The sequence below is a fragment of the Chiroxiphia lanceolata genome, chromosome 6, assembly GCF_009829145.1.
Source record: "Chiroxiphia lanceolata isolate bChiLan1 chromosome 6, bChiLan1.pri, whole genome shotgun sequence".
Lineage (NCBI taxonomy): Eukaryota > Metazoa > Chordata > Aves > Passeriformes > Pipridae > Chiroxiphia > Chiroxiphia lanceolata.
Window position 1 is genome coordinate 27,793,870 of NC_045642.1, and position 15,046 is coordinate 27,808,915.

Here is a 15,046-nt window from a genome sequence, read left to right on the forward strand (position 1 = left end):
AATGCAAGATGTAACTTGGTGTAATTGCCAATACACAGATTGTCTAGACAAGGGATGTTACCAGAACCTCATTAAGATCAGAATGACTGGGGGCTCCAATGGAGGACTGAAGTCCCTACAATTCAGAATAGTGGTGGGTTTCCTTTTAATTTTTTTTTTATTCCCCTATGGTTTTTTTGTCTCCTGCAGAAACCACCAGAATTCAGCCACCTCTTCCTTCTAGTAGCACCAGCTGTAGGTTCACTCATGGATTAACTATTTCTGTCAACTCCTCTTCAACAAAAGGATACCAAGATTTATCCAAACATATCTTGGCTAATGCTACCACTGAGGTAAGTATGTAAGCAGAGTTTTCACTTATTTCTGCATCTCCTTGTGGAAGTTGTAGCAAAAATGGGTGGGAAAAGTCTTGTTCTACGTTGCCAGTAGTTATCTATTTGTCAGATACAGAGAGGCACACACTGAACAATTTTAAAGCGTGGGGAAAAGTGAGCCAGGCTGCAGCCATGGGGTGCAGATTGTTGCATGTTAGCTGGAATGTTTGAGTGAAGCTGGTGTCATTTGTCATTGTTTTCTAAGGTAATGGCAGCATGCTCTCATAACCTGAGGAACCTCTACACATGCCAAGCAGCAGCTGGGTGGAAGTAAGTTTATGGCACGTCTTCATAATGGGTAGGCCTTTCTCTATACCTGGCCCTTGTGTGCAAATACTTTTGTCTTTGACAGATACCAATGTACAGAAAAAGAGGTGCAGGTGTACTACAAAGTCTTCCCTTCAGCAACAAGGCATGGGTTTCTGGGAGCAGGAGTGATAGAAAGACCTCTTTCCTATGTGTGGGGACTAGTGAGAGATCCTTGCAAAAGGCATCTGTATGACAGATCTATCAATACAGCTCGAATACACAAGAAGGTAACCAGCCACATTCACCTGGGTGAGTATCCACACAAATGACTGACCACCTTATCATTAAGATGGACTTTCTCAGCTCAGGTTGTCAGCCAGGAAGAAATTTAGAGGCATCTTATTTCATTTATTCATGTCCGAATAAACATTTTAATTAGGAAATATGGGAACTTCAGCTTTGCAACACTTTTCCAAAATAAGGATTAATTAACACATCTTGCTGAGAAGTACAACTAAAGTACTGAAAGTAAAGATAAACCTGAAATGGCTTGGAAAAGCATTTTAATGACATATTACAGCATCTTAACTAGAGCTCTGCTTCCAGGCAACAAGTCAAAATAAAATATGCATCTGCATTTAAGGGGTAGGGGAAAATTGTGACAAGTTAAAGTTGTCAAAGTCTAATTCCCCTTTTTTGTTGTTTTGGGTTTTTTCTTTCCCCAGTATATTTAGTGACCGATACCTCCCTATGTTACCTAAAGCAACCCCGGGATTTCTGCTGCATTACTGTAGAAGCCAAAGAGGTAAAGTGAACATTCTCTCTGAAGCATAGAGGAGTAGTTGTTCTGATATCCTCGTTCGAGGACAAAGGAGAGAAAGAAGTAAAGTTCATTTTCTTATTTCCAGAAGTGCCAGTGTAACAAAAAGAAAAGCCATGCCAATATCACACAAGTGAATTATGTATAAAACAGTCTTGTGAATGACAATTTACAATCAAAGCCCATCAGGCAGTAACATAAGTGTCACACAGTCTATTCTGGTTAGAAACATGCAAGATTTTGACAAAAACACATTTAATATATCACATGCGAAATAGTATTTCTCATTAAAAGAGCTCTTTTTAAGTAAGTAACATGATAAATATGCCTTATGGCAAACAAAGATATTACTATTTGCACAAATATACTGCTATATGCATAAGAAATTTTTCAAGTTGTCACCTTTATATCTTGTCACATGCAGGAGAACTTGTCTGTCCTGGCTATTCAGTCTGTTTATGATGCATCCATGCCTCATCCTTGTAAAGAAGCAGTGAGGGGAGAGATTTTGCCAAGTGCTTGGATACTGGAACCTGACATAGTGAATGGAAGAGATATCACCAGAGTTATTTACATGGCACAGGTAAGATTTTGCTGTATGTCCAACTGTAAATGCAAAAAGCCTGTTACATATCAGAACACTTAAGAGCTGGTAAGTAACAAAAACCACAGTCCTTATGCTATGCTCCATGAACTTTATGAAGTGACCATAAAAATTACCTCTACTTCACACTGTAATCTGGCATGATGCGTAGCAGTGCCTGCTAGACAATCTTACTAGGATTGTAATTAAGCACACATTCCTGAGTTTTTACAGCATCTAAAGCTGCTTGTTTGGATACCCAGCTCTTCTGTAAAGGTTTATTAGCAGTTTTAGTGTATGTTTTGTTCTCACATGGCAAGCCATTGTTTGCGTTTTTGTCTTACTGTGGACACAGGAAGTCTACCTTGGGTTATACTATGTTAAAAAATGTCTGAAAATACTCGTTAAATTTTTCTAGCCTAAGTCATTAATTCTTTACAGTTAATAGACACAAAGAGAAGTAAAGATTAGTATTCCAGTTAAGAATAAAAAATCCCACCATCCATTTCTTACAGACTCATCTGAAAAGTAGGCTCTCTTTGAGACAGTGGAACTTAGTATTTAAAAGTGTCCAGAAGAAAATGCTATAATGTGTAAAATTTATTTAAGTGCTTATGTAGAGATAAATGACATTACTCCTTTAAAATCACCTATTTAAAACTTTTCTAAAATACATTTTAAAAAACATCATTAATTAGTATATGAATTTTACAGTGCATATGTAAAATGTATATATGCATTTTAAAATTTTATATGCATTTTATATTGCCTTTTAGTATATGCATATATGTTTTCAGTAACACTATGTGTCTTAAACTAGTAATATTTAATCCAAGCTCAAATTCAAAAGCAATGTGGGTCATACCTGCTAGAAATAACATCAAATAGCAAAGCTTTGAAAGTCTATGGAGTATTGGGAAGGAAAAGATACAAACCACAGAGTAATGACAGCATTTGGCTGTAAAATACTGTCATGCTTAACGTATACTTGATACATCAGAGCTATTCCAGGCTGGAGAAGTGTTCTGTTAAAAAACAGGTACAAACCTCAACATGCAGCCTCTCTTCTAATTCCTGCAGGTGGATCTTGGTGCCCCAGCTATCCCTGCAAGGCTCCTGAATTCCATTGCAAAGCGGCAGCCCCTGGTGATTGCTCGACTGGCACATCTGCTTGCTAGTTAGTGTTTGGTACAAACACAGACACTTCACAGCTGCTGACATTTCACAAGGAGACATAAATGTCAGTAAAGGTAATGGAAAATGCTGGCTCCTAAGGCAGCCACCACCAAGCCTCACTTCAGGAGCCTTACTGCTAATGCTGGACTATACAGAAATATAGTCAGAGAAAAGGATCATTTGTTTTAACCAACGCTGCTTAGAAGAATGCAGCAAGTTTAGCTGGGAACCTATCCTCCTAGAGACGGCAGTGGGAAACCTCCATGGAACAGCAGAAAGGTGTGCTGTCTTTATAAAGAGCAGAGGAAGAGACTTTGCTTTACAATAGCCAGCATCTTAGAGTGTATTATTTAATTTCTGTTTGCAAGCAGTGATCAACCTTCTTCTTTCAGTAAGATTAGGCTGGAAACAGTACACGAACGGCTTGAGACCTTTTACAAGCTCTTGAGCAGAGCTGCAGAGCTGCAAAGCTACTTTCTAACGTTGAGATAAGTATCAAATGCAGAATTCCTAACTGTGTAGCTAAATCATTTATCTTAGCTAGCTGCCTATCCTGTCTTCCCCTTGAGAAGTTAAAGCAGCACAATATCTACTAGTCATCCAACATCCTGGATAGATTTTTCTCATGTAATTGGCTGTCTGCTTGCAGCCAGTGTAAGGTGTTTCAGATTGCCCACTACACTATGCAGCATCAGTGGAAACCAACACACCTCAGGACAGTTTTACTGCACTGCAGAATCAGGTGCTTTGAAATAAAGAAACCAAACAGACAGTTCCAAACAGTGACACTTTGTAATGACTAGGGTAATACTCAGTAATCAGCTTGTTTCTAGAATTTAAATCCTGCAAGTAAGAGTAGCTCCAACATTTTTCCACAATGGCTTTTTCTATTAGCCCTTCTACACATTCACCCAAATGCATTAAGAGCTGAATATATAGGCTGGTCATAGTCTCTTCACACTTCTTTTGTTCATAGCATGACCAGCTGATCCACTGCAGCAAGTATAGACCCTTCCCATTCAATTACCTCATGGGATTTCTGTTGAACTTAACTTAGTCCAAAAAGCCTGCTGTCAGGCTTTACATGTTTGTTCAACATACTTCTTAGTTGGTTCACATATTCCTTAATTTAAAACCACAACCAGTTCAAATATCCAAATAACTTCATTTCATTCTTCAGCACAACAGTACAGAATCACTTTAGATATACCTAAGCAATAAAAGCTGCTATGTTATGCTTTCATTAGCTCAAAAAAGCCCACATTATTCAAGAAGCTCTAGCACTTTAAATTTGTCAAGTGAGAAATGTGTGTTCAAGCATCCACCTTACTGGAGTCAGTGCCTGCTCCTTTAACAGTTACGTTCAGTAAAAGGTCCGTTTTCCCAGCATATGGTGAAGCTGGCTGCACTTCCTACCTTTGAGTTCAAGAGTCAAGATCTACTTTTACTATATCTTTGCACAGGTGTAATTTTGGCTTGCAGCTTCTATGTTACTTCCTGTTACTAATATATTAAGTTTTAAATGAAAAGACAATAGCTATTTTAAATTGATACTTAAGAGCAATTTTGATACATGCCAGCCTAAGGCTTCCTCCCTAAACTAGACCAGGTATAACAGTATAACAAAACTTTTCATTTAGAAATATGCTTTGTTTTATCTTTGGATGGTTGTGGTTACAATCTTAACACCAATATATTACTGTTCTTTTTTTTTGTGAGGCTTAGCCTCTTCCTAAAAGCCTGCCAGAGTCACAGCATGGCTCACTTGCAGCATCATGCATTTTTTCCATAATCCCCCAAGGAAGAAGTTTTCTGCTGTGAGAGAAATGACAGATTTCCTTTGGGGGAAACCCAGAAGGAAGAGCGAACAAGGTGCTACATTAAAACCCTAATAAAAACGAGGAGAAACAGCAGCACGGTGTATTGGGTCTGTCCCCAGTGCTGCTTTCACAAATTTCCACTAAAGATTTGCTCAGTGCTTTGCTTTTTTTCCCTTTTATTTTGGACACGGCACTAGTGATAAAGCAGTTTTTGTAGGAAAAACATCTAGGGGGACTCCTGTTGTTCAACGATGCCAGTGCCTATGAAGGATAGTGTCTTACTGTACAGTGCATCAGATGTTTATTTTTATATATACTTTTTTCCTACGTTTACAAATTAAGTTATTTATATATGCTTGGTTTGAGCCGGTTTTATATGCTATCAAAGCTAAGTTTTATTTTTATTGGTATTGAATTAATGTAATTTTTTTTTAATACACTCTTCAATTAATACTAAAAAGCCTATTTATATAAATGTTTTCTTTTGCAAATACAATATTTTATGGTACTTGCTAATGTATGGCATTGGTTTGTTTGGAAGGAAGAAACAAAAACCCAGCAGATATTGAATTTGTTAATCCACAACAGGCAAAACCCAACTTCCTGTAAGTTCCTGCTGAGCAGCAGATGATCAAACCAATTGTATTGAGCCACCTAGGGTTGCATCTCTGCTCTTAAATCAAGGTTGCTATTTTCATATCCACAATAAATGGTATTTTCTACACAAGAAAATGTGCCCCACCTTATTTTGCTCCAGCTATTTTTCCATCCAGTATAGTTCCATAGATGGATAACACAAGGGCAAGCTTGTGATAACAGCTGTGTGTCTCCCACTTGCCTGCTAAGGAATGCACATCAAATATGAACTTGTGGCACAAGAGTTAATAAGCCAGTCACTGCTTTAATTTGGGTTCTGTGACATATGTCGTCCCAGCAAAGGGTTGGTTTGTTTTTATTTTTGTATTTAAAAAAATGACATTGGCTGGAGCTTCTTCCTGAGTCCTGTTACACAACTCCCCTGACCTGCACATTCAGAAGAAAGTTAATATAACACTGTTTTTCCTAATTTTCTTTTGAGAATTGTGAGTTTGCAGTAGGGAAGACTGGCCGAAGAAAGGCCACAGACTCAGACCTAGCTTTCTGTGAGCTCTCTTCTCCCTACTGCTCTCCTGCTTGCAGCACCACTGGCCCTACAGTTAGAGCAGAGCACAGGGAAGAGGTGCAATGCCTGAGGCACTGGCACTGAGAGGAGTCCACCAGCCCAGTGGGACTGCAGTGTTGTGCATCCTCATGAGCACAGTCCCACTGCTGAGTGTCCACAGGCAGAAAATCCAGTGCTATACAATTGCTTCTAAGGTTTGGTTACAAAGTCAGGTGTCTGGATTTACAGAGCAAACGTGGCTGGGTACCATGGGGTTCCCAAGAACTGCAATAACTGCACTGTCATAAGAATGCAGAAACAGAGGTGCTTCTTACCTGGGTCCCACTGGAGAACTGACTGTTTCCTGGCCCATAGGGCACAACTGTGTTCTTTGGATGTTGTAAACTGCTTCTGAGGCTTGGCCACCTTTCAAATAAATCTTCCAAACGTTGTATTAGAGAAGGATAATATAGGTATGTTGAGTTCATGAAAATGGCTGTAGCAATGGTATCTACACAAACAGTTTTACAATACCCAAATAAAATCCATGCCAGAGCCAAGAGCTCCTTTTTTTTTTTTTGTCCCAGTGCCCCACCTCCCTCCACTTTTATAACAAAGTTCTATTTCAGTAGAAGCAAAGCAGCAGCAGGTTGGATAGCAGGTGTTACTGTACTTTCTCTGCCCCATTCTTTGTGGCAAGGCACCTGTTTTCTTCTTCACCCTAGTACGAAGAGGTTATATATTGACAGCTTGAACATGAGACAAGACATTTTATAACGTTTATTACGACAAACAGCAATTTCAAATGAGATCTGCAGCAAAACAAAACGTAATAGCCTCAGGATGCAGGTATGGCATGATATGGTGTACTTGCTGCTTCAATTTGTATTCTCATGTCTTGCTATATATGCAGCATGGCCTACTTTTAGGGACTCTCTCCTTCATTCACATCAGAAAACCCCCAAAATGAGCAATGCAGATGGAACATGCCAAATCTTTCAATACAGGGCTTAGTAAACAAGACAAGTCTCAGTACAGTTCAGACATTGATGTGCCTCTATGGTTTCTCTCTCTGCATAACATATATTTTAACAGAAGCTACACTTCTGCCTAATGAATCCCGTGTTTTTTCTTAAATCACGGACTCCAAGATGTTCCCTTTTCTCACCTTATACAAGGAAGAGGTTAGTTAATTAGCAAGCTAAAAAATCCTGGTCTTTACTTTGTCTGGATGTTGTTCTTTAACACAGAACTTGCTTTCTGAAAAAACCTACACTAATAGGACACTCCTAGACAAAAGGAAGTAATGTCCTCACTGCTACCGGGCAGTGGGCAGGAGATCCCATGAGACAGCTAATGAGCATCTAATCATATTCTGCTAGTCAGCAGCAGTCCCTGCCACAAACTCCAGTTTAAGGAAATACTTCGGGAGATCATATCCTTGGTGACAATCTGCCTGTAAGGGCAGAAAAATACCACTGTCCTCCAAGAAAAGGACTCCTTTCAAAATCTGCTCTCCAGGGAGCATGACAGTGCTTTTTCACTACTTTATCTGCTCTTCCAGGCTGTAGTTTTCTTGCTGCAGCACCTCCTGACTGAAAAAACCCAAACTCAAGGCAAGAAGAATTACAAAAACCAGTGGATAGCAGCCAGATGCCATTTATGTTCACATACTATAAAAGTGTCTTAAAAATACCGTCTTCAGTAAAAAATAAAAACAGATATTTTCTCCCTTATTTCTATTAAAACCCCTGGGAAATTACAAGTTCTATTTCCAACAAGAGATGGAAAACCACTTTAGCATCTACATCCTTTAAGAATAATGCCATTGATGGTCTGGTGTATTTAATATGATTTAACTTTTAAAATGAGTCTTAAAAAATTAAAATCAAACCTTCAACATTGAGCTTACAATGAAAAATAAATATAGGCACATCTCTGTATCATATAGGTTCACGTTGTCCTTCCCCTGACAGTAGAGGCTTTCTTACAAGACAGCATGAGAAATCACATTGAGTTGAGAGAAGAGACAGACACCAAGGAACTGTCTCTCTGATCACAAAGACACTTGTCCACTTGAATTGATTCCTGGGTTTGGTCACAGCCTGTTGCTGCACAAATAAAAAAAGTGCCTATAAGTCTAAAGAACAGCTGCTCTGAGCCATAATCAAGGTGCTTAAAGGACTTTTGACTTGGAGATCCATTTGCTGATGTAAATCCTTCAGCATAGTCACCACAGCAAATGTCCACGAACAGTGCAGGTTTTGCACAAAGTGACCCCTTATCTGCAGTATGCTCCCAACAAAGAGCTCCCAATCCATTCAGAAATGCTAAAAATCCCATTTGCGTCTTCCTTAGTAATTTTTGCCCACAGAGTCCACCTCTGCTAACTTTGTGCGGTCACAGTACCCAGAGATCGTCTGGTCAGCTCACAAGGGTTAGTCCTGAGCTCCTTTGTATGATGTTCTGATACAAATACTCTGGACAGCATTTTCAGGTCTTTTAAGAAATCCTGTAACAAACAGACACAAACCAGAGAACCCTTACTAACAAAAGTCAACAAAGAGGTTTACTTAATTTTTCTAGTAAAGAACCTTAGAAGGTTTAACACATTGATGGTTTTCCAGTGATGACCCTAGATGAGCTACAGAACTGACTGCAAAGATGAATGCCTGTAGGTCTGCATGTTCAGTCTCCCACCTAACACCCACACCCTTCTCAGAAAAGATCACTGCCACAGTTTAAATGGTTCAACATCTCCAACATGCAAGTGCTCACCAGCCATGAAATACTGCCATTTTTAGCAAGGCATTCGGGTGGTTCCCTACATTTTGACTGTGGCCAGAACAGTGTGATTCCTCTAGAACAGTCTTACTCCTCTCACACTCCAGTGGTAAGAGTCACAGGGTTTTAAAGTGCACTTTGGGTCAGTTAAAACCCTTCCCAACATGTCATTCTCAACTGGAACGCAGCAAGCGCATTCAGGCTAGAACTGAGAGCTGGAAACTGGGACAGCTGGTTTCAAAACTGGTTTACAGTTTTCTTGGAAACATTTTCGCTGCATGGGCAATACTGGATTCACACAAGTACAGCTTTCAGCCAAACAACAGCAACAGTAACAAGCTTGGGCTGCATTAAGCAGGAATGACAGACAGGAAGGTTAGAGGCCTTACTTATATGAAATAGAAATACAAGAATTGGCTGTTTATATAGCTTTACTTTTTATTTCACTTATTTTTCACACACATCTAATTACTTACTGAGGGCCAAGGGAGCTCTTCAAGGCTATGCAGGCAACTCTCTATTTCACTAGTTCTCATTAGTTCATGTTCTACAAGACCATGAAGCAAGAAAAGGAACAAATCCCACTGCAGAAGAGAAAAAAAATATCAAAAACTCAAAAAGAAATGGATTTTGTGTTTGTTTCTTTATCCATACACAATTCACATTTTTCTTTGGGATCAGAACGTGGCAAAAAGAAGCAAACACATTATTTATCTGGGTGTGACAATGAGGACAAGAGCAACATCCAAACTGAGTGAACAAAATTCTTCTACTTCATACATTGTGCCCTACCATAGAGTCTCATAATTTCCAACTCTCAGTTTACCAACACACCAAGTATTTAATTCCTGCCTGTTCAAGAACAGCTTGAAAAATTATTTCCTCATTCTGAAATAAGTTGGTTTTAGCTTGCAACTAAATAGGGTGATTTTCAGCTTCATAGCTGGGGTGCTTATAGCACCAATATGCATGCAAAAATGAAAAGCTGATACAAAACATAAGAATGCAACCAATTACAGAGTCATGTGTGCCCAGTCCTCACCCCATTCCAGGCCAAATGGAGCATTTTGCCATTTGTTCCTAAATGAAACTGTACCTTCCCGAGAGCCCCCCAGACAGGTATCAAACCCTGACAAGTAGCACATGGTCCTCTCTTCACTATCCCTGCAGAAACAGCACCAGGCAAGAGCAGAACAAGTCCCACTGGCCTGGTTCACAGAGGCCATCAGTGAACGCTGTGGGCAGGCAGAACTCACACAGAGTATCTGACCAGAGCGGACAACTGGCAGCTCCATAGATCAGAACAAGCTTTACCTCTCGCAGTTTAACTTCTGCAAGGTAACTAACATTCTTCTTGCTAAAGATCAGCTGCACAGGAACAGGTGTCCCAAAGTCCTCCTTCCAGACAGAGAGCAGCAGTTTTAGAAGGCCATAGGTGGGATCATTCTTTACACGCAGCCTCTCGGGGCTCTTCTTTGGGGATTTGATTTCAAGACTCAGAGGAACACGATCTGAAACTGCGAGGAAAGGATGAAAAATGAACTTCTACAGCTGCATTGTTTCTTTTTATAGTCATCATCTTGGTACAACAGCACACTTAGTGAGTACAAACCAGTGAATCTAAGAGGACTGGAGTTTAGAAATATGCAAAATTATGAGCTTTGAAACTATACAGACAAGTATTACATAGGAAGAGATTTATACTCCTCAGTCAAAGAATACCATTTGGTTGGCATATAGCCCCCATCTGGTTGGCATATAGCCTCAAGTCTTGAAAGACAACTGACTATATAAAGGTCAGTCTCATTTAATTGAAGAGAACCTAGGTGTTACTCCCAAGGAGAGAAGAGTAATACAGTAAAACAACATTTAATTCTATAAACAGATTGAACAATTGCCCATAGTTTAGACTATAGGCAGAGTTACATAACTTCATACAAGAGAAATTAAAGCTGAACAGTGTTTAACTGCAGCTAAACATAGACAGATGCAAGATATGAGATCTTCCTCGGTACAGCCTAATGGAATGGGGCAGATTTAGACTGCTGCCCTTCAGAATAAATTTCACAACATTAGATGTGAACTGCCTTCTGAAAAAATGAATTATGTATAAAACTTCTTAAGCAGGTTCTAAACCCAGGAAATGAGAAGGTTGCCCATTAAAAAACACCTACATTCAGATCACAAGCTACTGCTGAGAAAAACATATTTACACATTAGAGCAAGAGAAAAAAAAACAAACTGAAAATGCTCACGGAAGTCACAACACATAGGAAACAAGTTATTTCCATTCTTTAAAAAAAAAAAAGAAAAAAGCCATAAAAACATAATTTAATGAAAAAGGTTCTTACTTTACAAAAAAAACCCGAAGTCATCCACAATTTTTCAGAAGCAGAAATACTGGAAAACATATCCCATATTCAAATGAATGTATCAATAAATAAAAAACAATGGAGATGTGAACAAGGTCTGAAGGATGGTTAGTCACTGTACAATGCTGAATGTACATTCCGCAGAATGTAGAAGGGAATAAAAGCAACTACTCAAACATCCACGAGCTCTAAATACTTCAGTCTCTGACCTCAAGGATTTAAGGGAATTTTAATAACAGATTTCAGTCTTAAATAGCTTATCATGACTGACTTACCCAGCAAAGAAGCCAACTCAACAGAGCACTTTGCCAGCTGCTGTTCTGATGTGGGACACATGAACTGGAAAACACACAAAAAAAATTGTATCTTTCTCCCCATACTACAAACTGGATAAAACAGGCTTCACAAGGGATAAAAATAACTAAGCAGAGCAGGCAATTTACAGCAAGAAGCACAGAGCTGTAATCAGGAGACCATTAAAGACTGAAAAACAAGAAAAGATCATATATGAAAAGGGGATCCACAAAGGCAAATTGAAGTAACAAGTAGATCTACACAGTATAAAAAAATGCAGTGCAACATTGCCACATTTGAGCTCAAACAAAAAACACTCAACTGAGCTCAGCTGTGAGGCAAGGCAAACTAACAAGTTTACAGATATTGAGACAGCTCAAAGTCTCAAAGAATTTTTTTGTTGCTTTTTACATTTTTTACCTTTCTGCATTGAAGTGTCTGACTCAATCTTCCTAGCAAGCACTCCAACCAGACATAGTCAATCACTTCACCCTCATCCCGTGGGCCCACAGCAACACAGAGCACATCCTTGATGAAAAAGACAGCAGTAACTCACATATTAGTATCCTTCTCTTCCACAAACAGATCTTTGGACCTATGACAGAGCACTTCATAAGTAGCCCTCGGATTTTCATTAAAATAAAGCTAGTACATACATTTAAAAAGACAGATTAAAGCTGAATTTTTTACAACCTTACCAAGGTATGACTTTCTATGACAGTTCTCACTAATGTTATGAAGTCAAATTCAGCGATGGCAATGAGTTCATCTTCCTTAAAAATACTAGCTCTAAAAACTCTAGATAAATCTGACAGTGCAGCAAGCAAGTTCAGGGTGGAAGTGTTGGGAAATCCAGAGCCCTCTCATATTCTCAGGGAAGCTTCAGTGTCAACACAACTTATCCTTCTGTTTTTATTTTAGCACAAGCAAGAAAGCTTTAAAGGATGTGAACTTGTTCCCACTCAGTTGCTGGGAAAGCAAAGACAGTGATATCCAACATTACTGCTCAAACAGACAAGCGGTTGCAAAAAAAAAAAAAAAAAGAGGCAGAACATGTAAAGGTAAAAAAGTGAAGTGTTCAGAATTCTTCCTTTCCTCATAGTTTACATAGGTTATATGATTGTAAGATTTTAACAAGAACAGTGACTAGTTAAAAGACTGGGAGAAATAACCAAAATGTAATTTAAACCAGCTTGAATATAAAATTGCTTGGATCCAAGGCTAAAATTAAGTCCACATCATCACCCTCTTTCAAAGATATTATGATTCCCCCTAATTATAACTGAATGAAGGTACATTTGCAGACTGGCAAAAACCTTTCAATAGATCTGTACAGATTCATCAGACACTTAATTCAATAAAGAATTCCTGGTGTATAATATGGGATAGTCTACCAAGTTCTACAGACTTGAAAGGACCAGCAGGAAATACTCTAAGCAGGGTCCAGGAGACTATCCATAAAAAGAGTAGGTCCACAAAAAAGTAACTATTTTGATATGCTGACTCTTCAGCATACAACTGTACACAACACTCACCATACTGCAGTTTCCATGCTAAACATATCAAGAAGGCTACACTGCCAATGCCACCAGAAATCCTGTATTTGAGATAGTACTCCTAACAGGGAACTCTGATCAGACAGCAGGCAGGTGGTTAAAAAATACCTGAGAACTTTCCATTGTGCTTCCTAAACACTCCCCACAGTCAGTTCCTTAGAACCAAAACATTCTCTTAAAAAAAACTCCAACGAAACCCCATAAAACAACAACAAAAACAAACCATAAGAATTCCATAACCAACGAACCAAAAAACCACAAATGTGAAAAACAGAAAGGGAGTTAGGGTGAGCCAGGAAGTGAATGCTATATACCTTAATCTCATTGATGACTTGAGAGGGAAATGGAGCACAGTGCTGACAGCCTGGAGGGCAGTCCCTTCTCAACTCCAGAGTATCCTCACTGGGCAAGGGAAATCCTGGGACTTTAAGCATTCTGTTGAAGGTTGCCTTCACTTCTCTTTTGATGAGTGCTACAGAGAACAGGGAACAAGTCCTGCCTACTTCAGTTTTTCTCTCCAATGAAACACAGAATTGTTTCCAAACACTCTTAACCTCTCACACCGAGGGCCATGGTGAATAAGGAAAAAAGGCAGTTTACACTTTCAAACCCCTCTCACTCTGACCTCCCACTATATTTAATGGGCAGAGGCACATGTGGAGAGGGTGTGTTAACCCACAGCTTTAGAAGGCAGCCACACATTACTGCCAGGTACCACAGGCAACTCATCTCATTTTCCATCAAAATATTTCAGTCTGTTTAAAAAACACAGTAGCTAAGCCAGGAGGCGATGCCAAAGTAGAAAGCTGATTCAGCATGACCATACCAGTTCAGCCACTGTGCCCATGAAAGCCATACATCTTCTACCAAAATAAGTTTTGATCAACATCCAAAACACTAAACTCCTGTGGCTGCAAATGGTGCTTGAATATTCCTCACCAGACTCTTGCATAACCTCTTGAAAAAAATCGGTTTTCAGAGATTCTGAAGAGTTGCCAGAGCAGTATTACAGAGTAAAAGCACTTACCTTCAGCCTGCAGAAAAGACACCCAGTCCAAGAAGTATTTGTTTTACAGAAGATTTCAGCTCTCTGTACATATAAACCATAAAGTGGTTTGAGAGAGCAGTTGTCTAGCATACATTGGAAACGCTAAGACAACTTCAAAATAGATGACATTTCCAGAAGGAGCTTTCCTTAGAATTCCTTCTCTCCATCCTACGAGACTCTGTAACTAAAAATCACTTCCATGGGCCAAGACTGAAAGACCCCTGAATAAGATTCTTAGAGCTACAAATCATTCTTCTTATTCCTAAACAAGGAGGGACAGGGTAACTGCACACTTCCCACTAAAAGAAAAATTAGTATGACCAAGTACTTTACAACAGTAACTGTTCCTTGATCTCAGGAAAAAAAAAAAAAAGTACAATGCACAGGTTAGAAGCCCCAGTTCAAAGTAAAAGGACTCACCTGCAATGTTGGCAGAGAGCCAGCCACAGGCTTTTTCAGTAGCCAGTTCCACCGCAATGTTTTCTGCACTACTCAAAACCTTTACAGGGAGGACAACAAGTGACAGGAGATTTACTAACAGCCACAGCACTACAGTCAGTGAAGAGTCAGAATGAAGTCTAGAGGAAGAAAAGCTTAATTTTGGCATGCGACGAATAAACAGAGCACCACCACATCTGTGGGAACTGCTAGTTTGAGCAATACGACTGACCCATTTTGATTTTCCAAACCTCAACTCTTGTAGAAGTTGATGCTAAAACAAAAGCATTATCCTTGCAAGATGAATGCAATTTATATAACATTCTAGTCTCAACAGTTACCTATGAGCTAGAGTATCACTTTACCCAGAATACGCAAGGCAGCCCGGTAG

General features: G+C 39.3%; 2 protein-coding genes across 3 annotated transcripts in view; one reads left to right on the top strand and one right to left on the bottom strand.

The window, feature by feature from the left end:
- The window catches only part of STARD9 (StAR related lipid transfer domain containing 9), a 100,962-nt gene extending 95,213 nt beyond the window's left edge, over nt 1-5,749 (top strand). For both annotated transcript variants that reach the window (XM_032689744.1, XM_032689745.1), the window contains 6 exons: nt 190-332; nt 580-644; nt 727-932; nt 1,349-1,428; nt 1,868-2,026; nt 3,107-5,749. In XM_032689744.1, the coding sequence (XP_032545635.1) occupies nt 190-332; nt 580-644; nt 727-932; nt 1,349-1,428; nt 1,868-2,026; nt 3,107-3,208 (755 nt within the window). In that variant the 3' untranslated portion in view covers nt 3,209-5,749. The remainder of the gene's footprint in view (nt 1-189; nt 333-579; nt 645-726; nt 933-1,348; nt 1,429-1,867; nt 2,027-3,106) is intronic.
- A 1,058-nt stretch (nt 5,750-6,807) lies between these two features.
- CDAN1 (codanin 1) overlaps nt 6,808-15,046 on the bottom strand; it is a 35,569-nt gene continuing 27,330 nt past the window's right edge. The window contains exons 22-28 of the mRNA XM_032689772.1: nt 14,638-14,716; nt 13,484-13,641; nt 12,034-12,141; nt 11,595-11,658; nt 10,262-10,464; nt 9,424-9,531; nt 6,808-8,675 (exon numbers count right to left, since the gene is read on the bottom strand). Of these exons, the coding sequence (XP_032545663.1) occupies nt 8,550-8,675; nt 9,424-9,531; nt 10,262-10,464; nt 11,595-11,658; nt 12,034-12,141; nt 13,484-13,641; nt 14,638-14,716 (846 nt within the window). The 3' untranslated portion in view covers nt 6,808-8,549. The remainder of the gene's footprint in view (nt 8,676-9,423; nt 9,532-10,261; nt 10,465-11,594; nt 11,659-12,033; nt 12,142-13,483; nt 13,642-14,637; nt 14,717-15,046) is intronic.